At 39.6% G+C, this 27,697-nt stretch overlaps 2 protein-coding genes across 3 annotated transcripts in view; one reads left to right on the forward strand and one right to left on the reverse strand.

Annotated features, from left to right (window-relative positions):
- The window catches only part of PLEKHA8 (pleckstrin homology domain containing A8), a 46,146-nt gene extending 31,019 nt beyond the window's left edge, over positions 1-15,127 (reverse strand). Inside the window, exon 1 of the mRNA XM_036247415.1 lies at positions 15,090-15,127. The gene's annotated coding sequence lies outside the window, so the exon portion shown is untranslated. The remainder of the gene's footprint in view (positions 1-15,089) is intronic.
- Positions 15,128-17,283: 2,156 nt separating this feature from the next.
- Positions 17,284-26,826, forward strand: FKBP14 (FKBP prolyl isomerase 14). 2 transcript variants are annotated; one of them, XM_036247125.1, is made up of 4 exons: positions 17,284-17,626; positions 20,729-20,880; positions 24,062-24,141; positions 26,524-26,826. In XM_036247125.1, exons 1-4 carry the CDS (start codon positions 17,430-17,432, stop codon positions 26,680-26,682), a joined length of 588 nt encoding a protein of 195 aa, XP_036103018.1. In that variant the 5' UTR covers positions 17,284-17,429; the 3' UTR covers positions 26,683-26,826. The 2 variants fall into 2 exon arrangements, with proteins under 2 accessions (XP_036103018.1, XP_036103017.1); XM_036247124.1 differs by having other exon boundaries at positions 17,285-17,626; positions 24,014-24,141.
- Positions 26,827-27,697: the final 871 nt, after the last annotated feature.

Here is a 27,697-nt window from a genome sequence, read left to right on the forward strand (position 1 = left end):
AGCTTAAACTTTGAAAACTACAAACATTATTCAAAGAAATTAAAGATTTTAAGACTTCATTCCAAAACTGTTACCCAGCTTATTCTTTTCTCACATGGTGCAAATATTTTTTACTTAAGTGATAGCAATTATTTACAAAATTTACTTGTTTCAGTTCAACTAATGTTGAACAATATATATATTTTTTCAATGAGCATAATTTTCTTCAAAAAATGAAGTTTTATTTGAATCTAAAATGATATAACCCATTAATTTTGCACTATATGTTCTTCCTTTTTAATTCTATATCAGTCACGATTTTTAAATAAAAATTTCTAAATAGAGATGTTCTTATTCCTTTAAAGATCCAAACCAAAAACGTGATTACTTGTGAGTCATACTCATATCTGACTAAAAAATACTGTCACTGCCTTCTTTTTCACTCAATAGTCTGTGACAAGTAGCTCATGCAAACACACTGTTAAAATATATACATATATATTTTTTGGTACGTGCCCCTAGCATGAACCAAACCCAGGACTCTCTGGTCCGCAGGCCAATGCTTCAACTACTAAGCCAGACCAGTCAGGGCTGTTTCATATATTTTTTATGTTGTTTTTAGATGTATACACATTAGGATTCCTGTCTTTCTGATGATTTGACCCTTTTGTAATTATGCAATGTCTTCTTTATTCCTCACAATGTTTCCTATTCTGACATCTACTTTGTCTAATATTAATAGAGTCAATTCAGCTTTCTTTTGATTAGTATTTGCATGGCACATCTTTTCCTATCCTTTTATTTTTTAAAAACTGTAAAGAATAATGTTGATAATGGGGAAGGCTATTCAAGTGTGGGGGCAGAGGGCATGTGGGGAACCCCTCTACCTCCCTCACAATTCTGTTTTAAGCTTTGAATAATATTTCATTGTCTGGATGTACTACAGTTTATTTACCCATTCACCTACTGAAAGACATCTTGGTTGCTTCCAAATTTTGGCTATTATGAATAAAGCTGCTATGAAGATCCTTGGGCAGGTTTTCGTGTGAACATAACTTTTTAACTCCTTTGTGTAAATACCAAGGAGTGTGATTGCTAAATCATGTGGTTGGAGTATGTTTAGTTTTATAAAAAACCAAATTGTCTTCTAAAGTGGCTGTTCAGTTTGCATTCCCATGAGCAAGGGGTAAGAACCCCTGTTGTCCTGCCTCTTTGTCAGCATTTGGAATTGTCAGTATTCTGGATTTTGGCTGTTCTAATAGGTGTGTTGTGTTTTCTCATTGTTGCTTCAGTAATGTTGCTCTGATGACATATGAGCTACTTTTCATATGCGTATTTGCGCCATCTCTATATCTTCTTTGGTGAGGTGTCTGTTAAGATCTTTGGTCCATTTTTTAATAGTTTTTTTGTTTTCTTATTGTTGAGTTTTTAGAGTGTTTGGTGTATTTTATCCTTTTGTCAGATGTGTCTTTTACAAATATTTTCTCTCAGTCTGTGATTTGTTTTCTAATTCTCTTGATATTGTTCCTCACAGAGAAGATTTTAATTTTAAGAAAATTCAGATTAGCAATTATTTTTTGTGTGTACTGTATCTGAAAAAGCATCAAAATATCCAAGGTCATCTAGATTTTCTTCCAAGTTATCTATTAGGAGTTTTATAGTTTTGCACCTTACATGTAAGTCTGTTATCCATTTTAAGCTAATTTTGGTGAAGTATATAAGGTATGTGTCTAGACTCACTCATTTATTTTTTGCATGTGGATGTCCAATTGTTCTAGTAGCACTTGTTGAAGAGACTATCTTTGCTCCATTGTATTGTCTTTGCTCATTTGTAAAAGATCAGTTGATTGTACTTATATGGGTCTACTTCTGGGCTCATTATTCTGTTCCATTGAGCTATTTTTCTTTCACCAATATCATAAAATGTTGATTATTGCAGCTTTATAATTAATCTTGATGTCAGGTAGTGTCAGTCCTTTGATTTTACTCTTCTTCTTTACTATTGTGTTGGCTCTTCTGGGTCTTTTGCCTCTCTAAATATACGTTAGAATAAGTTTGTTGATATCCATAAAATAACTTATTGGGATCTCTGACTGGGGTTGCATTGAATTAATAGATCAAGTTGGAAAAAGTTGACATCTTGACAATATTGAGTCTTGCTATCCATGAACGTGGATTATCTCTCTATTTATTTAGTTCTTTGATTTCATTAGCCAGTTTTGTAGTTTTCTTCATATATATCTTGCACAAATTTTGTTAGATTTATACCTAAATATTTCATCTTAGGGGTATTAATGTAAATGGTATTGTGTTTTAAATTTCAAAGTCCACTTGTTCATTATTGGTATATAGAAAAGCAATTCACTTTTCTGCATATTAATCTTGTATCCTGCAACCTTACTATAATCACTTATTGATTCCGGGTTGTTGTTTTTTTATCAATTCTTTTGAATTTTCTACATAGGTGATCATGTCATCTGTGAATAAGGACAGTTTTATGTCTTTCCTTCCCAATCTGTATACTTTGTATTTCCTTTTCTTAACTTATTGCATTAGCAAAGATTTCCAATATGTTAAAAAGGAATGGTAAGATGCCCTGGCTGGTTTGGCTCAGCGGTTAGAGCATCAGACTGCAGACCAGAGAGTCCCGGGTTCGGTTGCCACTAGGGGCACCTACCTTGGTTACAGTATGTCCCTTGCCCCAGTTGGGGTCATGTGGGTGGCGACCACTCGATGTGTCTCTCTCACATCGACGTTTCTCTTTCTCTCTTCCTCCCTGTCTCCCTCCTGCTCTATCTCAAGATAAAAATGCAAAAATGTCCTCAGGTAAGGATAAAAAAAAAAAGAAATGGTAAAAGGGGACATTCTTGCTTTGTATATGATCTTAGTGGGAAGGCTTCTAGTTTCTCACCATTAAGTATGATGCTAGCTGGAGGGTTTTTGTAAATAGTCTTTATCAGGTTGAGAAGGTTCTCTCTATTCCTAGTTCACTGAGTTTTTATCATGAATAGGTGATGTGTCAAATGCTTTTTCTGTATCTATCTATATGATCATGTCATTTTTCTTTTTTAGTTTGCTGATATATAAATTACATTAACTGATTTTCAAATGATGAACAAGGCTTGCATATCTGGGATAAATTCCACTTGGTCATGGTGTACAATTCTTTTTATATATTTTGGATTTCATCTGCTGATATTTTGTTGTATGATATATGATCTAATATATTTTTACATCTATGTTCATATATTCTTTTATTTTTAATCTGTTTATATCTCTATAATCAAAGTAGGCTTTTCATAGATAGCATATAGTTTGGTCTTGTACATTTATCCTATCTGATAATGTGTCTTTTAATGCATTTGTTTAGACTATGTACATTTAATATTATTATTGATATGGTTGGAATTAGAGCCACTGTTTCATTTTTTATTGTTTCCTGTTTCTTTTTTTCTTTTCTTTTTCTGGTTGCTTGGTTGCTCCCTTTCCTGCCTTCCTTTGGATTATATGATTCCATTTTAATTTATCTATTGAATTTTTTGCTATATCTCTTGGTATTTTTTAACTTCTTTTTTTTTTTTTCTTTATTGATTTTAGAGAGAGAGAAAGGGAGAGGGAGAGATAGAAACATCAATGAGAGAGAACATTGACTGGCCGCCTCCTGCTTGCCCCCCATTGGGGATTTGGCCCACAACCTCGGCATATCCCCTGACTGGGAATCGAACTGGCGACCTCTTGGTGCATGAGTGAATGCTCAACCACTGAGTCACACTGGCCAGGTTCTTGGTATTTTATTCATTGGTTGCTCTAGAGCTTAGGAAATACATACCTAACTTTTCAGCCTACTGAGAATTAATATTTTATCATGTCAAGTCCTTTTAGCCTTCCACTTTGTTATTGCTGTCATTTACATTACATCTAAAGTGAACGCTCCCACTGATAATGCTATAATTTTTGCTTCCAGCAGTCATACACATTTTAAAGAAATTAAGAGAAAAAGAGTCTATTATATTTACACAGATATTTATCATTTCTGTTGCTCTTCTTATCCTGTTGTTCAATGTTTCCCCTGGTATCATTTCCCTTCAGGTTAAAGAACTGCTTTTAGACATTTCTTATAGTTTTCTTTTATATAAGGATGTTATTTTACTTTAACTCTTGAAGAGTATTTCATTGAATACAGAATTCTGTGTTGAAACTTCTTTTCTTTTAGCACTTTAAAGATGTTGCTCCACTGTCTCTTAGCCTTCATTTTTTCTGATAAGAAATTCCAGGTATTTAAATTGTTGTTTCCCTATCTGTACTGTATCTTTCTACTATTGTTGCTTTTGAAATTTTTAAAGTTTTCAGTGGTTTCGTTATGATGTGTGTGGGTATGTTCTTCTTTGAGTTTATACTGGTTGGAATTTGCTGAACTTCTTGAATCTGTAAATTTGTAGTTTTCACCTAATTTGGGGATTTTTCGGTTAGTATTTTTTCAAGTCCTTTTTCTTTTCCAGTGTCTTTCTCCTTTCCCTTTCTTCTTTCTCCAGTGCCAGGATGTTAGACCTTTCGTGATTATCCTGGATCCCTATGGTTTTATTCTCTTTTTATCCCTATTTTTTCCTCTCTGTTCTTCAGACTGGATCATTTCTATTGAATTATCTTTAAGTTCACTGATTTTCCTGTGTCATCTGTATTCTACTGAGTCCATCTACTGAGTTATATTTTAATTTCAAATATAATACTTTTTAGTTCTAAAATGTCCGTTTAGTTCTTTTTTAATAGTCTATAGTTTTCTTCCAAGAATTTCTACCTTTCCATTTCTTTCAAGAGTGTTCACCTTTGTCATGTTGGTCATTTGAGTTTTGTTTTCCATCTCCAGTATGCCTGTTAACTGTTTACTTTTCAGAGTGCTCAGATAGTTGCTTTCAGTACTTTGTTCATAGTTTCCAGTTATAATCACTGGAAAAAGAGGCCACAGTGGGCTTCCTCAATCTTGGCCAGTTATGACACTCTTAAATAGAACAACTAGCAGCACACCCACCAAGTGAATTGTCAGCTAAGGTACATCATTCTGCCTATAAACCCATCAAAGTTTCTTCAGAACTTTTGCCAATTAGGTGTTAGGGGAAACCAGATTACAACCTTACTGTTTAACAGAGTAAAATTAAACCATTAACACATTATAATTTTTTAAATCCATAATGAAATGCTGAGGGGTAGAAATGAAGAACACGAGAAGGGGCTATTTAAATCCACTTGTAGAAAATTAAGCCAAAAGTAAAGAAAAAAGTGAAAGAAAAGTACTTTTTCAACAACCAAATGAGGAAAAAATAATAACCATAATTAAGTAGGTAGAGAATAGAAGAAGCAAAAGGGTGAATAAGTCCCTAATCTCTTTCGACTTTAGTTTCTTTTTCTACAGAGTGACAGCATGAGTTTAATAATCTCTAGTAGTCTCTTTTGGTTTTCAAAACCTGTAAGTCTCTATCTTAATACAAAATAACAGGAAACAATTCCTTTACAGATCCTATTTCAAGAGAAAGTAACTGTCAAGAAAATAAAGTGAGATTAAATTTCTTGATAGGATGGATAATCTTTCTAAAGTGGTGAGTCAAGACTTAATTGATTCACCATAAATTATTGTTACTGTGTTCATAATCCAAATACATTACATGATGATTATAATAGAGTACATTATAGATGTTATATAGATATGTCAGTAGTTAAAAACAAAACAAAAAAACCCATCATTTTTAAAAATGTGATTTGCTTTAAAAAAACGTTTTTATTTAGAGCAAGGAAGGAAGAGAGAGCTAGAAACATCAATGTGTGAGAGAAACATCAATTGGCTGCCTCCTGCACATCCCCTACTGGGGATCGAGCCGGCAACCTGGGCATATGTCCTGAATGAAAATCGAATTGGGACCTCTCAGTTCATGAGACAATGCTCAATCCACTGAGCCACACTGGCCAGGCAAAAAAAAACCTACCATTTTTTTAATTGAAGCAAAGCACTATTATTGACCCCTGACCTCTAGAGCCTTGGTGTTTCCCACTAACTCTGGATGCTCAGCCATAGTTCACCTCTAAGAGCCCTCCCCAATAACTCAGCTTCCCTGGGAGAGCTCCAGACAGGACAGTGGATGATAAAGCCTTGGGTTCTTCTGCCAGGTCAGTCAGTAACAATTTTGCTGCAGCTAGGAAGCAGGGAAGAAGAGACACCCCTAACAGTAAGAGAAAATAACCAAGCATTCGTTAAATTTTAAGTTTCTTAATTTACCATTAACTAATTCACAAACCATTTTTTGAGAACTTTTAATTTGCCAGGCTTGATGATTTATAGAAAAGATCCCAGTTCTCAAAGAATGACAGTCCACAGGGGAAACCGGCATGCAGACAGTGAGGAGACTATAATTATAATATATTATATCAAATTATCTTTAGAACCTACTGTTAGAGCCTCCTATAAGTCACCTCTCCTATATGCTTTAAGCTACCAAACTTGGTATTTACTTGTTATATTTATTTGTTCTGGCCAGTGGCTCCCCTATATTCCACCATCACCATACTCAAGAGAATAGAGTCAAGAAACTTTGGTTCAAGTTCAAACTCATAACATTCAGATGTATCACCTTGACCACATCACTTAGTCACTTAATTTCTCTGGGCATTCTTTTCTAATTTATAAACAGAGAGATGAACTAAACTGAGTATCTGAGGTTTAACATGCCATCTTCCTTCTGACTACAACATCTCTCTTACCAAATCCAGCATGTACCTACCACCCTAGCTCCAAACCTGAAGGCCAATTCTGCCCTACCCCTCCAGGTCAATCACCGTCATTCCCAGCATCTCACTGGGGCATAGAGCATGAAATCATGGAAAGGACACGAAGTCAGGCAGACCGGACTCAAGACTTGTTTGCTATATGATTCTAAGTTAATTATTTATCTTGTGAGCCTAAATTTATTCATCTGTGAAATGGGAGATAATGCCTCCCTTCTCCCCTGCCCTTACCATCTTGCCCCTGTAATTCAGCTTTGCTTCCTTGCTTCTCATGTTTCAGCCAGCTAAATCCTCCTTACGTACTTTGTTTATGTGCTCTTTCCTCCTGTTTAGAAACCCCGAGTGACTCCCTACTGTACCAATTCTAAACTCTCAGACTTCACTTGGCTTAATAATCTAATCCCATCCCAACAACACTCCAGTATTTCCTCCTGCTCCCAGACAAGAACTCTCCTTTTTAGTCTGCTGGTTTCTTTACTGAGGGTCACTTCTATCCCCTCACCTTCCCCCTCTGTCCAGGCCAGTTCTACCTACCCCTTGGTCCCACATTTTCATGAAGTTTTCCTGGATTACTCCTTAAAGAGTCTCTACATTTTTCTTGACAAAGGTATGTCTGTCTCCTTTGACCAGTTTTTCAACTTCCTCACATTCTTACTTTCTCCTAGTTTCTGAGGCTGCTGATATTGGCCTCAGAAGTTGGACTGCTGGTCTCCATCCAAACTGTACATACTGGCCAGCACAGGCAGAAAAACAACAGGATATCTGTGGTGTTAACCTGGATGACAAAAGATTTTGTCAGGGGTGCCCCAAATTTTCCTTTTAATTCCAGTAAAGATACCAGAGAGTGATAGGTGACATCTACCTGCACCTACAGACCAGTTATGTGCAATGTGGTCCCTCTAAACCTTGTCAAGCCATAGCCTGGGGCAGCCACATCAAAGCTTAAAGGTTGAAACCATGAGTTTAGCTGGAAGAGTATTTACATAGTTGAATAAATTTCCACTAGCTATGACCTCCCTTGAGAATAAGAATCATGTCTTACTCAAACTAGTATCCCCAACACTCCTACACACAGGCTCTGGTAAGATGCTGATGCTCAGGATTACCTGAATGAATGAATGACTGATTGACTGATTGGGGACTATCAGATGATGTTAAAGGTAGATTGTTGAAGCCATTCCTCTGGTATGTAAAAATCAAGGCAAAGCCATCCTTGTTTTGGACTACACAGGAACAATTCTATCTGAAGGACATGGAGTACATTATCAAGCAAATGATATTTTGCTTCCTTTGATGTGATAGGAATACTGAGAAAGGTCAGGCCTCTCTGGCTAACTCTATAAATATTATCTATTTCTCTTGGTACTTTTTTGGACTTACACTCCTTGCTGTCTCACTCATCTGTCTTGTGTCCAACAATAGCTCCATTGCCTGTTTGTTTTATGTCTGTCTCAAATCTGTTCCTAATGGAATTTAACTGGCTTTCGCTCAATTCTAAACAAGATGAAAGTAATGGTAACAGGAAGTGGTAAAGATTAAACACTGAGAGTTCAGTCCCCGAACAATGATTCCCAGGCATCTTTAGTCCACAGACCACTTCAATGACATGAGACTCCATGAATGACTCCTAACATCTCCAACCACACCACACATCAAAATCAATGGGAAGACTGGTGCTGCTTTTGATGGAGTGCCAATGGGGTTATAGGCTAACATCTCTTATATTCTTTAACAAATATTAATTAACTTTTGCTGGAAACAAAAGCACAGACCAGTGCTACACTGGATTACATGATCTACTATCATCATTCACCCAAAAAGATGACTGTCATAGGACTACAGAGTCAATTACAAATTTCTGATGTTTATGTGCATCTTTTCCTTTATAATGTATACCTATCCAACTTCTAAAAGGAGGATTTAAGAAATTCAAAATAGCCCTGGCCGGTTTGGATCAGCGGTTGGAGCGTTGGCCTGCGGACCAGAGAGTCCTGGGTTCGATTCCGGCTAGGGGCATGTACCAAAAAAAAAAAAAAGAAAGAAAGAAAGAAATTCAACATACATATACTCTCAGAAGCCATGAGGAACCAAAATTTTCACACAGACAATACATATACAGTAAAATTTTCTGGCATTATCATTAGTCAAAACATATGACTATCCAATTAACCTACACTCAAGTGAACTATGTACCAGGCAAGTTCATATGTTTTCCATTTCATATTTATAACAAACCTAGTATAGCTCTTATTCTTGCTATCTCCTTAAAGCTGAGGCTGAAGGAGATTAAGGACTTGGCTTAAGGTGTCAGCACTAGCACGTAGTAGGGCAGAGATGTGAACTCAGAGCTTTCCGACTCCAACCTTTTGCACTTAAATATCCAAATATACTGGCCCATGGCCCTGTCACTGAAACCATGAAAAAAAGAGTTTACCATTGGATATCTACATGCAAAGAATGTACCCTTACATCACACACAAAAAGTAATTCAAAATGGACCAGACCTAAATATAACAGATAAAATTATAAAAACTTTTAGAAAAAAGCATAGGAGTAAATCCTCATAACCTTGGGTTAGGCAATGGTTTCTCAAGATATGACATGAAAATACAAGAATTAAAAGAAAAAAAATGATAAACTGGGCATCAAAATAAAAAATATTTGTGCTGCCAGTGATACCATCAAGACAGTCTACAAAATAAGAAAAAAATATTTGCAAATCATGTCTGATAAGGAGCCTGTATCCAGAATAAAGAACTCTTACAATTCCACAATGAAAAAATTAGCTTAATTAACAAACGGGCAAAGGATGTGAATAGATTATTTCTCCAAAGAAGATACACAAATGGCTAATAGGCACATGAAAAGATGATCAATGTTACTGATTGTTAGAGAAATATAAATCAAAACTACTTCAACTCATTAGGATGAGTAAAAAAGACAGACAATAACAGGTCTTGGGGATCTTCTTTCCTTACTGATAAGAATGTAAAATGGTGTGGCCACTTTGGAAAACAGTTTATGAGTTCTCAAAAAAAAAAAGGATCAATTCAAATGTCTATCAATGGATGAATGGCTAAACAAAATATGGTATTGCCATAGAAATGAATATTGTTTGTTAATAAAAAGGAATTAAATACTGATACATGCTACAACAGTCATGAACCCAAACATTATGCTAGGTCAGCAGTTAACCTGTGGGTCACAACCCTTTTGGGGGTCGAATGACCCTTTCACAGGGGTCACCTAAGACCATCAGAAAACACATATTTCCGATGGTCTTAGGAACCGAGACACCGCCCCTCTATCCGTCTCCAGGCGGTCCGCCCACAGGCAGATACGCCCACATACAACATGAGGAACAGTATTAAAGGGTCACGGAGTTAGGAAGGTTGAGAACCACTGTCTAGGTAAAAGAAGCCAGTCACAAAAGACCACATAACGTATAACTCCATTTATATGAAATGTCTAGAATAAGCAAACTTATACAGACAGATTAGTAGTTGCCAAAGGCAAGAGAGGGTGGGGTGCCAGTGATTGCTAATAGGTATTGAGTTCTTTTGGGGATAAAGCAAGCATTTCAAAATTGATCATGGCAATTGTTGCACTCTCTAAATATACTAAAAATCTCTAACTAGCATACTTTAAATGAGTGAAATTTATGATGGGTGAATCATTATCTCAATAAAGATGTTTAAAAAACAAGCAAAAAAAGCTTGACCAGTGGTTGTGAGACCATGAGAATCTTGCTCTGGATCACACACATTCCAGATATCCTCTTGGCGTTGTTTCCAAAGCACAGACATGTACAGGCAAGTCACCTTCCTCTGCCTGCGGGGTGGAGGGTCAGCAAAATTAGAGCACCTCCTCAGACTACCATCTGGTCAGCACAGTGCAAGCCTTGGTTATTTTTGGAATGCTGTGCTGCAATGTGCTTCTGCCCTAACCTGCTCGCAGGGGCCCAGAAGCCTGCAACTGGCTGGAGCTCATGGCGGCAGCCCTTGCATGTGCTGAGTGGGCAGGGAAGGGACCTAAAACTGTAAAGTAGAATGCTCGCAGCCGGCTCAGAAACTCTCCTTGTGACAAAACATATGCACAACACTGGGCAGTCTCCCTCACTCTTGAACTCCTCCCCACCTCCCACCCCCAATTAGAGTCTGCTATTCTAGGTCAACATACTTTAAATATAGGTGCATTATGAATCAGCTAGAATTACATAATGATCAAGCAGGAAGGACCTTCAAGAGGACTGGAGCACTGGCTCTGGAGGCACTTACTAACTGTGTGAGCTTGGGCCAGTTCCTCTACCTTTCTGGAAAATGGGAACAATAAAGGCAATTCCTTCCTACAACTGCTGTGAAGATTAAATGAGTTGATCCATGCGAAATGTTTAGAATAGTGCTTGAAATATTATGTGCTAAGTTTTTTTTTTTTTACTATTCTTATACATATTAACTGGTAAATGTTATCTTTTTATGGAGGACAACACTAAAGGTCAGAAACGGTAAAGTGACTGCAGCGGGCAGTGAGAGCTGGTATGAGACTTGAGGTCTCTGGCTCCTAAATGAGTGTTCTCCTATAGAGGATTCGTGTACACCATGTGTACGTAATAGCCCTTGACTTGTTTTTAGGGCTTGAAAGATACAAACTACATACATACTGTGTCTAGCCACTATGTCTCACACAATGTAGGTGTGTGTGAAACATTTAATCCATTCCCTTTTCATCCCAGGTTTAATCTCCTACAGAGAGGATTTGACACTAAATCCCAGAATGTCCAGTGTTTGGCTGCTCACAAGGCGGGATGGCTCAAGGGTGTTGAAGAAAATACACATGAGCAGGTTGTCTCTCCATTTTCCTCTCAAGGAGCACAGGATACCGGAATATGTACAGTATATTAGGGAAAGGAGAAGTTTCTTCCTTTCTCTCTCTGTATTTTAGTGGTACACTCATGCAAGCTATTTAGATGTTATTCTCAAGGCATGATGGTTTCAACTTTTAATAATAACTGCTACCTATTAGTTTAATTTAAGAGGCAAGAGAAGCTCACAAAATAACTATATTTGGCAAAATATAAAAAAATGCAGCCAAGGTAAGCTTTAAGATTTTAAACAATTCATCCCCCCCCCCCCCAACACACACACATATGCACACACACACAATCACTCCACAGTGACTAAACCGGCCTATGAGGCCCTACGATATGAGGACTCCCCCCCACCCCTTGTAGGAGCCTCACTCCTCTCAGCTCTCCAGCGGATCTTCTTTCATTTCCTCAAACCCATGGGTCTCTACCTGGCTTTGCTGCCTTCACACTGACATGCCCTGTACCTAGGAAGTTCTTTACAGCCTCCACCTGCACCTCAGCCTTGGCCTCCCCACCTACTAGCTTCGATTTATCCTTCAGGCTCTCTTAAATCTTTTCTTCAAAGAAGCCTTCCCCAAAGACCCAGACTAGCCTCTCCTCTTCCCCTCTCCACAAATCACACACACTGAGAACATGCTTCTAACCACTTAGCCAATGAAAGTCTTTCTCGCTCAACCCCGACTGTAAGCTCAAGGAAGGTAGGAGTTGTGTCTGCCTGTCTTGTTCAATGTTGCTTACCTTGTGCCCAGCTCAGAGGAGGTGCTAAAGGAAATTAACAACACTCCCCAAGGATTCAAAGGATTAGCTGCTAAACTGATTTCCTAACTTCTCCACTCAAATTTGACACAAGGCATTCCATATCAAGCTGTGTGCATGACAAATACACGAGCCACACAAATGGTTATGTACCCTCTTTGGAGGAAAAACTCAAAATAAACAAAAACTTGGACTTGTGATTACATGTATTTTACAGTTACTATGTGCAAAACCATAAGAAAAAAATGCTACTTTTATAAACAAGCTTCAGAAGAAGAAAAAGCCATGATGTCTTCATCAAAGCTTGTCATGAGCCCTGGCTGGTTTGTCTCAGCGGTTAGAGCATCAGCCCTTCGATGATTCCTGGTCAAGGGTATATGGCTGGTTTGCAGTTTCAGGGTTGTGTCTCTCTCACATCGATGTTTCACTCTCTCTCCATCCCTCCCTTCCACTCTGTCTAAAAAGTCAATGGAGAAATAATCCTCTAGTGAGGATTAATAACAACAACAAAGCGTGTCATGAACACTCACACTATGTTCTTTTGGGGAGACGAACTCACATAGAAGGGTGGAAGAAAGAAGAATGCATTTGTTCTTCCTATGTTATTACTGCTCCTTTTCAAAGTAAATGTATCTCCTAATGTAAAAGAATGTGTTGAAACGTAATTTTAAGTATATCCAGGAAAAGCACCCAGTGGTGTGACGGGCTTCTATAAACAGTGTGCCCACATGCGGCAGCATGGGCCAAGGAAACAAGCAGCATGGTGTGAGGACAAGGACTCCAGCGCCCCTCTTCCTTCGGGCTTCCACTGTGGCATCACTCACAGAATTAACTTCTCTTACTTGGAGAAGAAAAAAGTAAGACTCAAAACAGATGGTACAGGCATCACATGAGAGAGAATTCCAAAAGATCCTTCAAGAGAAATTTTGCTCTATTGAAGGATAACACAAAAACAGCCAGGAAGAAAATAAAAGGCGTTCCATGACCAGAAACAGGTACTATACCAAGAGACTAAACTTGCTACATAGAAAGAAAAGTTAGAAAGAGAAGACAAAAACAAAAAAAAAGGAGGGGAGGGAAAGAAAAAGAAGAATGTTGAGGATGAACAAAAAAAAAGTTGAAAAGCATTTGTGATGGGAATCGGTGAAAGGCTAACAACCTAATTTTACTCAAAGGCATAGGATCCACACATCCCACAGCCTGAAGATACCTCAAAAGGAAAATTACCTGATCAGGCATCCTCCCTCTAGGTTAGTGGAGTGTTAACCCAAGCCCAGCCATGAGTTAACTATATCTAATTAATCACCTGACATCAATGAAGGTTCCTGAAGAAAAGGCCAAGTCTTCTAATATACTCAGTCTTGAGTAATGATTGCAGGACAAATAAACAGAGCTCACTTCTAACCACACTATGCACAAGAAAGAGATTCTGGGTATACCCAACAGGTGCACAGGGCTGCACTTTGTAACCTCATCAGAGTCACTATGCCAACTAATCCTCCCAGACTCATCCACCCCTAAAACACCCCAGAGCATCACCACACTACAACCTTTAAAAAGCTGGCCCATCAGAAAGGATGGGAAAATATAGCTCTCTCACTCTAGGGGATAACTGGGAATACTTCTGGTTTCACATACATTGCTATTAGAATTAAAATTGCCTAGTTCATTTCCTATAATAAAGGGTATAATTCCCCCCCCAAAAAAGTGCTTAGTAGTTTCCAGCAGAAGGCTTTTATTAAATACTGGCTGCCCCTCCCCCCAAAACCGTGTTCTGAAGTTCTGAATCATATTCACAGCTGAAGAATAGTCATGACTTTCTCAAGATATGAAAGAAGTACTTCCACAAACTGGAAAGGGGTAGGCTACTATTTTTAAGTTATTCTGCTCAGCAGAGCAAGAAAACAGTTGCTGATATTTGCATTGATCTTATGGTAATTTCTGAGTGCCAAACAAAAAGAAATGCTCAGTAAGGAAACGAAAAACCTTGTGCAAACCTTGGAGCTCTGAAACTGTTGAGATGGACCTCTTGATACCTAGGTCTGCACGCAGATGACTCCGAAGACGACAAAGTGAAAATGTTTGCACTGGGGACTTTTTTTTTTAAGGGCCTTTCATGCATATATGCATAAACAATGTACACAGACAACAGTATGATGAAGGGGGTGCGGAGCGGAGAGGAGGGTGTCAAAGAGGGGGAAAGGAGAGACATCTGTAATTTAGAAATTAATAAATTGAGTATTAAAAAATAAAAGAAAATAATACAATAATATATAATAATACAAGAATAAAAAAAAAAACACGTTTTCAGCATGGTGAAAAAAATAAAATAAAAGGGCCTTTCCCCTTTGGAATTCCCAGTTACTTGGGACATCGATGTGAAACCTCCCAATCCCTCTGCTGGCCAGGCAAAATCAGCTCCCTCGCCAGAACTCAGCGTCTCCCTTCCGATGCCACCGAGGGCACCTCGCCTTTCAAGTCACCCCAAATCTCAGGATTCCGTGGGTTTCCTTGAAATGAAAGGGCAGCTATTGCCCTCACTCAGCCACAATGGGGGCTGTGTCGGTACAGCACGGGGGGCGCTGTCCGGTGAGCCAAGCGCACGGGTCCGCACAAGTCTCTATGGGCGCGGGGGGCCGTGACCCCGACCCCCAGGAGGAGCGTCCCGACATCGCCCTCCGGCTGCTCAGACAAAGGCCGGGGCGCCCCCACTCACCGCTCAGATAGTTGGTCCACTTGTACAGCACCCCCTCCATGGCGCCCGCGGCCCCTTCGTCCCCGCCGCGCCCGGGCCGCGGTCCCTCGCTCGCCAGCCCCCTCACTGCTCCAGGCCCCAGGAGGCGAGGAGCACCGGCAGCAGCGCCATCGCCCGGCGCTGCCGAGCCGCCCACTGCCGGCGCCCGGGCCCCGCGCGGGGACGCCCGGCCGGTCTCACATCGTCGGCCCGGGGGCGGGGTCACAGCGGCGGCCTCGGCACGTGAGCACACGACAGGGGCTGGCGCGCCTCCGCCCGCAGGCTAGGACCCTGGGTGGGCCGGAGGGGCGGCTGAAGCCTTCAAAGTGTCGCCAGTGAGGCTGCGGGTCGCTGGCAGCGCCACCGCGCGCTACCTGAGTCCCCGACAAGCCGGGCCCGGGGCCCACTTGCGCATGCCCGGTGCATCGCTCGCGCGCACGCTCCGAAAATCCACTCCGGGATTTGGCGGCGACAACGGGGCGGGGCTGACGGAGCCCGTGAGGCCCGCAGGGAAATTGAGTCCTGGGAGGCGGGCTTGGGAGAAACCGCTGGGTGAAAAAGGAGGAGGGAAGCCGCTGGGACAAGGGTGGGACACGCTCCTGACTGTTTAATGGTGCCATGGATAGGTCGGGTCCCACCTCCCGATGTTTGGGGGTTAACGTGGCCCCTTAGGGTGGCCCCTGGGTTCTCGTCCCCAGTCTATTTTAAGGTTGTCCAATTGATCCCACACACTCGAGGGATCCAACAATAGGACTTAGTGAGATAAGGGGAATTTCACGACAGAATGCTGTGCGGTGTTCCAGTGTAAATAAAATGTTGGCGAAATTCTAAGGCCTGGCTAACTAGGAATGTGATCCATGGGTAGCAGCATTGACACTCCCAGGAGCTTGTCAGAACTGCAGAATCTCGCCTCTAGCCCAGACCTCCCTAATTGAACTCTGCATTTCAACAAGATCCCCAGGGGATTCCTATGCCTCTGAAAGTGTGAGAAAGTTCTGTGCTAAGGATCTTTGAGCAGGGAAAATGTTAACTAGAGATCGAGTGGAAGGAGCAGGTTTACGAAACCAAGTGTATAACGTGATCCAAATCATTTTAGGCGTGTGTCACAGAAGCATGTACCAAAATGTTAAGATTATTTGCGGACACAGTGGCGTTATAGGCGGTTTTTCTTTTTCTTTTTTTAAAATTTAGTGTAAGGTTGCTGTATTTAGCAAATAAAAATAGAACAGTTCGTTGTTCGTCTGAAATCCAAATTTAACTCAGCTCCTGTATTCTAACTGGAAACCCTACTTTAGTGCTTTCCAGTTTCTTCCAAATCGAGTATAATGAACGTGTATTGCTTTCGAAATTAGACGGAAAATGTAAAACTAAAAAATTTTAACTAAGTAACTCGTAACTGTGATGACCATTTCTTCTTTAAGCGGAGGTGTGCACTGGTTATCCTCGATAGAAAGTATTATTGACCCTCTATAAACACCTAAATGATCAATTATTAGTAGCCATAACATTATACGGCGTTGTAAAATGCATCAGAAGACTTGGTTTGAAGGCGGAGCTCAACTGCTTTGGGGCTCAATAACCTTAAGCTGGACACTTAATCTCTCCTAGGTTAAATATACTTATTTTTATATGGGATAAAAGAACGGGCCTTTCTGACAGTGTAGTAAAGATCGCGCACGGGAACGCGCTTTGGAAGTCTTTATCACTGATACTACCATACGTTAAATAATAAGCAAGAGCAGGAGTCTTAGATTGTGAAGTCCTGGGGCTTCTCACCTAAGGCGAGAATAAATGAGTATTTCCGGAAACCTCTGCAGTTTTCACAAGGCCCCAGGACTCTTCCCACCACGCTCAGCTGGGGTACTTTACACGTGTAAATCCGCCGGGGGAGGAGGTTTCCGGTTAGCTCCGCGCCCCACCTCTTACCCAAAATTCGAAATTGTGGCATTCGTTAATCCGCCGGGCTCTAGGACCACGTCGGGTGGTTCGCTGCCCGGCAACTCCGGCTGTAAATTACATTCTTGCAGCGTCATTGGCTGAGAGGCGCCCGAGGGACAGCACCGCGAGCCAACGGGAGACGGTAGTTCCAGACGACCACTTTCTAAGAGCCACTCCGGCCCGGGGTTTGGGTTTAACTCTTTAGAGGCGAGTTCGCAGCCCTTGGGAAAGTTGCAGTTAGTAAACGTGCCACGTCTGCTAGGAAAGGACAGTCATGAACTCGCCCGAGGCCGTTGTCCTTAAGCCATCAACTACATCCTTAACTCTTTGAGGTCCGGAGTCCTTTCTCTGTTTTTGTGGGAACTTCTTTCCTGCTGCAGCAACATGAGACTTTTTTTGTGGAACTCTGTCCTGACGCTGTTAGTTACTTCTTTGAGTGGGGCTCTGATCCCTGAACCAGAAGTGAAGATTGAAGTGCTCCAGAAGCCGTTCATCTGCCATCGCAAGACCAAAGGGGGGGATTTGATGTTGGTCCACTATGAAGGCTACTTAGAAAAGGATGGCTCTTTATTTCACTCCACGTAAGTAATTATACCCCGCAGGTAAAACAGTGAAGAACCCACCCACCTACCCTAGGTCATGGGCAGGAAAGGGACCGTGTACAAAGTTTTACCATATTTTTAAAAAACTAAAATATCTTATTTCCTCCTTTGGGGAAAGGAACAGTGTAAAGCTAATCTTTTATAAGGAGATCTTCGAAGGTCTTATTGGAAACATGAAGTCAAGATAAAGCAGTTAATTTTTTTATTATAAAAAATAGAACTTAAAGTCTTTGAAGTACTGCAGAAGCATCTAGATGTATAATTAGACAATAAATAGAAAAAATTCTCTTTTTTCAAACTCTATTCCTGAGGGTAAATGACTCAGTTCCATTTTTCATTTGGTGTAGGTGAAATTGACTTAAAACTTTGTACAACAACTTCATGAGCAGAATACACAATCATTTATTTGCTATGATAATGTTAATGATAGTTGACCTATTTAACTTTTGTTCTGACAAATGACGTTTGGTCAAAGCGCAGGACCATGATTTGTTTCATCATTTGTTTCTTTTTAGAAATTCAAAGACTTAATTGATGGGTGTGGGTGTGGCTATGGATAAATAATTCAATACCTACAGTGCAGGATTTTCAGGTCCTTACACTATCATTTCTGTTTTATAAACAAATTGCGACATGCAAAAGCTTTACAAGTGTAATGATTTCCAATTAGGCATTGGTTCTACTCATTACATTTCAAAAGTATTTATTGAACATTTTCTTTATGTCAGGCCCTGTGCTTGATACTGGGGAGATTCAAAAAAATTGGCCTTTCTCCATCATCATCTATTCATTTATCTATCTATCTGTCAATCGATCGATCAATCTATCAAATGTGGACATCCAGATCTGGTCTGTTGTGAGATTTTGGAGAAGTGAATGGCTCTCTTTTCTGAACTCTGTTAGCCCTTGCCATAAGTTCCAAAAAGATGTCTTGCCATAGAATTCTCAGCAACCCTATCTTCTCATTGACCAGGCCATCACTACAGTGGACATTAAACAATATCATGATTTGCACTTTAAATTTACAATTATATTTCTTTTTAGTCTGATCTCTTCTAGACCCAGACTGGTTTCTTTCAGGTCTCAGAACCAAAAACCTGTGTGGACAATGGTGGTAATCAAGGGACATTATTTAGCAGTTTGCTGCTAAAGTCTGGTAACTGATAAGGGGACTGTTGTCATGCAGCCTTTATGTAACCAGGGTTAAGGCCCTCGAAATCAATACCAGCTAATATCACATGCCTCACCAAATTAGCCTGACCAAATATAGCAGGCTAACTTTTAAATTGATAATTTTGTGTGGTCTGAGGATGATGTTATAAATATCCAGATGGCCTTTGGCAGAAAAAGGGTTCCCAACCCCTAAATTGTAAGTGGTCAGGAACTGCCTACCCTGAGAATGATGACGAAGTACCATAAATTGATGAGTTTATAAGGCATGTTTGCCATTTCTAGAACCATAGCCTATGTGGTAAATAAATAAAGTCTTAAATCCCTTAGCCACGACAAGAAATGTGCCAAAACTGTAGTCAGTGACGGGTGGTAGATTGTTTCTTTCTGTTTTATTTTTTTCTACCCTTCCCAGATTTTCTGCAGTCGGCATTTTGTTGCATTGATTATGGGAGAAATTAAGGAAAAGAGGAAATAATTGCCTTAACCTAGACTTAGTGACCATGGTATCCATGAAACCTGGTAGATTGACTTCCCTTCTTACTTACAAGATACCCTTGTATAGAAGATACCCTTGCCTTACTGTACCCAGACACTGCTCAGCTCTCAAGCCCTCCAGTAGCTCCACAGATTGGTTTTCTTGGGCTGGCCTCCCTTCAGCTCATGAGCCAGAACATCTTGATCATTCTCTTTCCCTCAGCCCATGAGGGGCCACTCCTCTAGGCTTTCCTGCACAGCCCCACTGTAGACCCCTTGGAAAGAACCGGGCCAGGGGATAGAGGGTGGAAGGGCAGCCTTCTGCAGCTATCAGAGCCGTCAGCAGGCTGTGAAGGCAGGTTCACGGCGCCCGAGAAGATGCTGTGCTCCTGACTCTCAGTGTCATGTGGGTATGGACCCACGTGTGTGGGCCGTACATTCTCCTTAGCCTCTCATCCTCCTTCCCACACTCACCCACATGTAACTATTTTTTTCTCCCTCTTCTGCACTTAGTAGCCTTCCCAGGACAGCACCACTTTGTGGTCAAGACCTTGAACTTTGTAGTTAGGTCAAATACCAACACACTTAACTTTAGTTTCCTCATCTGTATAATAGGGAATAATGGTACTTAGCTCATATGATCATTGTTAGAGTTAAAAGAAGCAAAGCATGTGGAGTAATACCTGGTATATGGTAAGTGCTCAAATAGTTGTTGATTGTTTTAGGCTCTGGCCAGGTAGCTCAGTTGGTTAGAGCATCTTCCTAACCAAGGCTGTGGGTTGGTTCCCCAGTCAGGACACGTACAACAAGCAACCAATGGAATGCACAAATAAGTGGAATTGATGTCCCCCCCTCCTCCTTCTTCCTTCTCCTCTCTCTGTAAAAAAAAAAAATCAGTAAAGTGCTCTGTCTGGTTTGGCTCAGCGGTTAGAGCATCAGTCTGCGGTCCAGAGAGACCCGGGTTCAGTTCCCGCTCAGGGCACGGACCTCGGTTGCAATTTGTCCCCGGCCCTGGTTGGTCGTGCATGTGGCAGCCACTCGATGTGTCCCTTTCACATCGATGTTTCTCTCTCTCTCTCTCTCTTCCTCTCTCTCCCTCCCACTCTATCTGAACAAAAAATGGAAAAAAATGTCCTCAGGTGAGGATAAAAAAAAAATCAGTAAGGAATTTAAATAAATAAAAATTATTGATTTTTTAAAAATCATTATGCTCTCTGCACTTCTCTGGTTGGCTCAACAGTGTGAAATTTGCATCAAGAAATATGAGTGTGAATTGAATTAAACACTAAAGTTGACTTGGGTGTGTGTGTGTGTGTTTGTGTGTGTAGCTGTTTTTATTAAATTCCCAATTTAACCACTATGAGTGGAAAAAATGCACCACAGCAATAAAAAGAAGTTACTAAAATGTTCTAATGTGTTTTCTTTCTACTGTAGTCACAAACATAACAATGGTCAGCCCGTTTGGTTTACCCTGGGCATCCTGGAGTCTCTCAAAGGTTGGGACCAGGGCTTGAAGGGAATGTGTGTAGGAGAGAAGAGGAAGCTCATCATTCCTCCTGCCCTGGGCTATGGAAAAGAAGGAAAAGGTAATAACAATTCCACATTTTTCTAGAGCACTAGAGTTCTTTTCTAAATTAGGAGACAGGAGTTAGTGTAACTACTATGTATTTTTTCCCCTAGAAGTAAATAGAGGACTTGTATTTATTTGAGAAATATAATTATGTCTTGATTATCATTTGAAATGACCAATTAAAGCCATAATATCTAATAGTCAACTGAACTAACAATAAAAAAAGGTTCTGGAATCTTCAGCTGTGTTGTTAACATTGTTCGCCAATAGGTGGCTTCGTGTGTGTGTGTGTGTGTGTGTGTGTGTGTGTGTGGTACAGTGTACATGACATTTACCATTTAACCATTTTTAAGTGTATTGCTCAGTGGCATTAAGTACATTCACATTATTGTGCAAACATCACTGCTGTCTGTCTCCAGAACTGTTTCATTCTCCTCTACTGAAACTCACCAATTTAAAAGTGCAAATAGATTACTCAACGTAAATGTTTTGATGAGTTGAACATCTGAAATGTAGGTTATTATGGCATTAAATGCAGTTTTAGATGTGGGCTGTGCCTGACTCTCCACTGAAGTTTCCCAAAACAAAGCTTATAAAGTTTTTTTGAAATCCTCACCCAAGGGTATTTTTCCATTTATCTTCAGATAAGAGTGGGAGGGAGAGAGAGAAACATTGATATGAGAGAGACACATTGATTGGTTGCCTTCTGCATGACCCTGACCAGGGCTGGGGACCAAACTGCAACCGAGGTTCATGCCCTTGACCGGAATCGAACCCATGACTCTTTGGTCCTAGGGCCAACACTAACCGCTGAGCCAAACCAGCCAGGGCTAGTTTTTGATAATTTAACTTAAAAAAAGAGTGGCGTGACATGAAATGAGTGTAGTAGAACAGAAGCAAGTATGCTAGCTGGTCCAGGGAGCTTCTGTGCTGGTTTGTTCCAAGGCAGGCTATAGCTCTGTTTTTTGGGGGGAAACCTGTGCAGCTTGCTTAAGGCTGTTTACCGGAGGCCAGAACATGTTTCAAGCATAGGATATTCATGCGTCCTGTAATTCCTTTACTGTAATCCTACCTGAGGGAATGATCAGGTATCAGAAGAAAGATTTGTGAATAAAGATGTCCATTACTGTGTGGTTTCTAATGGCAAAAGCATTGGAACTAACTTGAGTATAATGAGAAGGGTTCAGCGAAATTGCATCTCAAAGATTTAAAAAATTATATCCACTTAGCATAATAATCTCCAGATCTACCCATACTATATAAAAGGATAAGAGAGATCCTTCTATTTCACAGCTGAATATTGTCAACAATAAAAAATATATATTTAAAAAATTATATCTAAAATGTGTATGATATATTATGCATAAAAGTAGAAAATAAAGCTATAGTATATATTATACTATGATAGTATTAGAAAAAAGTATATACACATAAATAAATAAGAATGTTAACAATGGGGCTGGGGATTATTTTTATTTCTGGTTCCTTCTCTTCCAAATTCTCTACAATGGGCACATATTACCTACATAATGAAGGAAAAAAATTTAAGTAGTAATTAGAATCAGACAAAGGACCACTCTGGTGTAATAGGAATATAGACTTTACAGCATCCTTAGGTCTAAACCATTAACACAGTGAGAACCCTAACCCAGTTTCCTAGGAAGAAAATAGGTGAAGTGTTGTATATTCTAAAACGGAACTTGAAATTGCTATATAAATCTTATGCATAAAATGGGATTTACTAACCAATTTCATTCCTTATTTTAATAATCCTCTTAAGAAAAGGAAGTTAAGTATCTAGAAAATGTTTCTCTAATGTTCAAATGTATCCTTTCACCTTCCTGTGTTTGTATTGTCTCCCCTTTCATCTTTACACACAGTGTTAGTCCATTACTCTTTCGCTGCACTGCACTAAACTCAATTCTACTTTATAACAAGTAGAGATCTAAACTTGAGTCATTTCCTTTCAACTGAGCACCATGAAACGAATTCTGCTAACGTGTGTTTAACACCAGTTTTGTAGTCCTGTGGTCCTCCCTTGCATGCTGCCTTTGGAAAGATCCTGGCTTTCTCCACGACCTAGTGCATGCCCTTCTGTCTAGATCTGCAACCGTAAACTGCAGCACAGCGTAAGTTTCCTTCTCTTCGGCACTTACCAGCGCCCCTTCATGGACAAACGTGGGGTGGGAAGACTCAAGTATTTGTAATGTTTACCTAGACCGGTAAATATAGTTATAAGGAAACAGTTGAAAAAAATTGACCATACTTCCCAGGGGAAAAAAAAAAACATTAAGGTCCCTGGGATATGAACAATGCTCTGTTCACTTTTAAAGATTTTTATCTCCCTTCTCAGAGATGTGTTTGATGTTCTTCCCTCTCCTGAAATTTCTTCCACATATGTATGATGTCCTACAGGGGAGGGAGTGCTTTCTCACTTTATGAAATTATTCATCTTTTCTGAGTTGTTTTTAAAGCCTGTGAGAGAATTACATCTTAGTCATATATACTGGGAGCTTACTATCAAGCATAATGATAAGTATTTTGCATGGATTTATCTTCTTTCATCTTCCTAACGGATTCCTGAGGTGGGCATCATTGTCATCTGTAATTTACAGATTGGGAAACTGAGACCTAGACAGGGGCAGAAGCTAGCTGCAATCCTAGACAGTATGACATCAAGCTCACTCAATTATAAACTGCCTCCGGTGGTAGAATTGCAGTATTACATATAATTCTAGGTGGGACTTTCTGACCCAAGTTAGTAAATCACTTATACTATAATTAACTCTGAAATATCTAAAGCACTTTAAGTCATTCTTGACACGTAATATGTAATACCTTAATTATAATGGAAATGTTAATACCCAGGCCATTAGGTGTGTGTGTGTGTGTGTGTGTGTGTGTGTAAAACAATCTTTAATTGCAAAACCCAAAATGGATTGCTTTTGATCTATTAGTTTAGATTATTTCTTTTTATTCTATTTGAGTAAAATATGATTATAAGTAATTTCCATCACATGTGATAATCTTAGGTGGGGCTCTTCATTTAATGCCATTAAAAATAATTTTGTCCTGTACCATAAGTTTTCTATCATCAAAACTTTGGTGACTTTTTAATACAACTGAACCTGGCTCTCTCCTTATGTTAGGTAAAATACCCCCAGAGAGTACACTGATATTTAACATCGATCTTCTAGAGATTCGAAATGGACCAAGATCCCATGAATCATTCCAAGAAATGGATCTTAATGATGACTGGAAACTCTCTAAAGATGAGGTGATTGTTCCTTCCTCTTAGTCTCTCTTTCTTCCTTTCTTTCAGTTCACTTGTTTAGAAATATGTTTTTAAAGAGAATTTATTGTTAATTTGGATAAAATGTTATTTGTAAATCTTAAAATGCCTATGCTTTGAAAATGGATTTTTTTTTATAGAAAATCATTGTTTTGGAGAGAAATATATTGAGACTTAAAAAAAACATCATTTAGCCCTGGCCGGTTTGGCTCAGCGGTTAGAGCGTTGGCCTGCGGTGCAGAGAGTCCCGGGTTCGGTTCCCGCTAAGGGCATGTACCTCGGTTGCAGTTTGTCACCAGCCCTGGTTGGGTCATGCGGATGGCAGCCAGTCGATGTGTCCCTTTCACGTCGATGTTTCTCTCTCTCTCTTCCTCTCTTTCCCTCCCGCTCTATCTGAATAAAAAATAGGAAAATGTCTTCAGGTGAGGATTAAAAACAAAACAAACAAACAAAAAAAACCCCACCATTTATTTATTTATTTATTTATTTATTTATTTATTTATTTATTTATTTATTTATTTATGTGCACGCCCCCAGCGGGAGCTAAAACCAGGACTCTCCGGTCCGCAGGCCGATGCTCCAACTGCTAAGCCAAAGCGGCCAGAGCTAACAGCATTTATTCTTTTGCTTTTTCCCCCTTCTCTCCAGTGCTTCAGGTTGACTGTTTTGCCTTGCCTTGCGCTTTTGAAAGATCCGTTTTGCCAAGGCAATTTCAATGTTGGAGTTACTGCATAAGAAACATATTGTCCGAAGAAATATCTGCTGTGGACGGTTTCTGTTTAAACCTGTAGACTGGCTGTTAAATGTGTTTTGTGGTGATTTCCTAGCAATCAACAGCAAGCAACTCACGGGCTCGGTTTTGTTCAGGTTAACACCTGGAGAAAGACTCCAGTCTGGATTTTCCACAGCAGGAGACCTTTCCCAGAGCCCCCAAAGTCCTGGTGTTTGAGTAAGGAAAAGGAAAAAGTCTGCTTCCTGGAATTTATTTAGGCTTTCTCAGCCATTACTACTCATTCTTGTTTTAGTCTTGCTGCTGTGGAGAAAGATATTGATCCTTGTGTTTTGAATCTACCCCTGCTCTCCATTCTGGCTGGGGCTGTCAGAAATCAAGACCCTTTGTATGCTCTGGTCAATTTCATTCTAATGGCCAGCCAGTGATTAAGTCTTGAATAAGCTAAATTGGGATGAACCACTGGGTCATTATTTAGTTTACAATACCTCATAGTATTACCAGTCATAGGACTTTTTTTGATCCAAGATAAATTTTTTATTTTCTTTAATTAAAAAACATCTTGAATATACAACATATTCACCTAGTTCAAAAACATCAGTCTAATTAAAAAAGACATTTATCAAGTCTTTCTCCCACCCACATCTTCTGTGCAATCCTCCCCCTTTCGTATCGTTTTATTAATTTCTAATATCTCCTCCTAGTATTTCTTTATGCAAATAGAAGCAAACATGAATACATATTCTATTTCCCCCTTTCTTACACAAAATGTAGCTCATTATACATAATACTTGGCATCTTGCTTTATTCACACAATATACTATGGAGATATATTTACATTGATCCATAGAGCTTCATTTTTTTTTTTACAACTGCAATAAGTCACCTTAATCTTAAAAATAAATATATATTAGATGTTTGAATGTTGGTGGTAGGGGGAAGAGAGAGGATTTGAAGTTGCTGATCTAACAGAAGGAATAATAGAAATATGATTAAAAATTAAAATGCAGGTTGTATTCCATTATAGTGACTCTAGTGTTTAAATGGGAGCAGTATTTTGTTACATCTTTAAATACCTGAATGAAAATGGAAACTTTAGTCTAAGCACCACTCATCAGCCTGGATTTTGCTTTAATTTCTGAGATTGGAAGGCCATGTGGCATGATCATAGCCAGGTCCACAGCATGTACTACTCCCAGACACTTATTTAAATTAAAAATGCCAAAATTTAATCTGATTTTAGGAGAAATGTCTGGAATTCTGACCCGTGTTAGAAAACATGATCTCGATAATTGAATGGATTGAAAGGCAGCAGTCTTTCAAATGCTTGGCTTTATTTAGACTCAGATTAAGAACAGGTAGTATGCTTTCATTGGGTGTTATAATGGAAGGTGATATAAGCTTTATCTTTGCTGCTGAGCAATGTTCTCTGTCTCTACTGTATTGATACAGCAAGAGTTTTTAAGGGAAAAATGTCTTTGTAACTCTTTGGCTTTCATTAAAAATATACCATAAAGTAGTTGTTGTATGGTTGTTATATATCATTTAATGAGCTACCAGTTTAGTCTGTGATATTGATGGACTCGATGTGGGTATCTTATGAGTTAAAATTATTAACGAGATCCATTATTTTGTAGGTAAAAGTGTATTTAAAGAAGGAGTTTGAAAAGCACGGCGCCGTGGTGAATGAAAGTCATCATGATGTTTTGGTGGAGGATATTTTTGATAAAGAAGATGAAGACAAAGATGGATTTATATCTGCCAGAGAATTTACATATAAACATGATGAGTTATAGAGATATTTCTGACCATTATATAGCATCCATCCTTAAAGAGAGGGCAACTGTCTTTAAAGAAAGTGTTATTTTAGCCCTGGCCAGTTTGGCTCAGTGGTTAGAGCATCAACCCGTGGACCTAAGGGTTGTGTATTCAATTCCTGGTCAAAGGTATGTACCTGGGATGCAGGTTTGATCCCTGGCCCTGGTCAGAGTCTTGCAGGAGGCAACCAGTCGATGTGTCTCTCTCACATCGATGTTTCTCTCCTCTCTCTCTCTCTCTCTCTCTCTCCCCTTTCCACTCTATCTAAAAAAAAAAAAGTCCTCTTGAACAAACAATATTTCTTTAAAAAAATGTCTTATTTTATAATTTTAAAAAAAATTTTTTGTTCTTTATTGATGTTAGAGAGAGGAGAGAAGGGAGATGGAGAGAGAGATAGAAATATCAATGAGAGAGAACGTCCATTGGCCGCCCCCTACACCGCCCCACTGGGGATTGGGCCTACAACCTGGGCATGTGCCCTGAGTGGGAATCAAACTGGTAACCTCTTGGTGCATGGGTCAACGCTCAACCACTGAGCCACACTGGCCAGGCTTAATTTATAGTTTTATAACATTGTTTTATTCTGTTCTTGCTTTGTGTTTTTTATTTTTATATATTTTTCAGAATGTTATTTAGAGAACCCCTTAGGGTTTCTAGGTACCCATTTCTTTCTGGTGAGTTATTGGGAAGAAAAACTATATTTGTCTTTGAATAAGAAGAATTCTGGACCATTTTATACTTTCACATATGAAGTCTTATGGCTTACTTATAACTTTTTTTTTTTTTTTATCCTCACCCTAGGATAGGTTTTATTGATTTGAAAGAGAAATAGAGAGAGAAACATCGATTGATTGCCTCCAGTACACACCCTGATGGGGAATCGAACCTGCAACCTGGGTAAGTGCCCTGATTGGGAATAGAATCTGAGACCCTTCAGTGCACGGGACAATGCTCCAACCGATTCACGCCAGCCAGAGCGGCTTACTTGTCATT

This window comes from Molossus molossus, unplaced genomic scaffold, assembly GCF_014108415.1.
Source record: "Molossus molossus isolate mMolMol1 unplaced genomic scaffold, mMolMol1.p scaffold_m16_p_7, whole genome shotgun sequence".
NCBI lineage: Eukaryota > Metazoa > Chordata > Mammalia > Chiroptera > Molossidae > Molossus > Molossus molossus.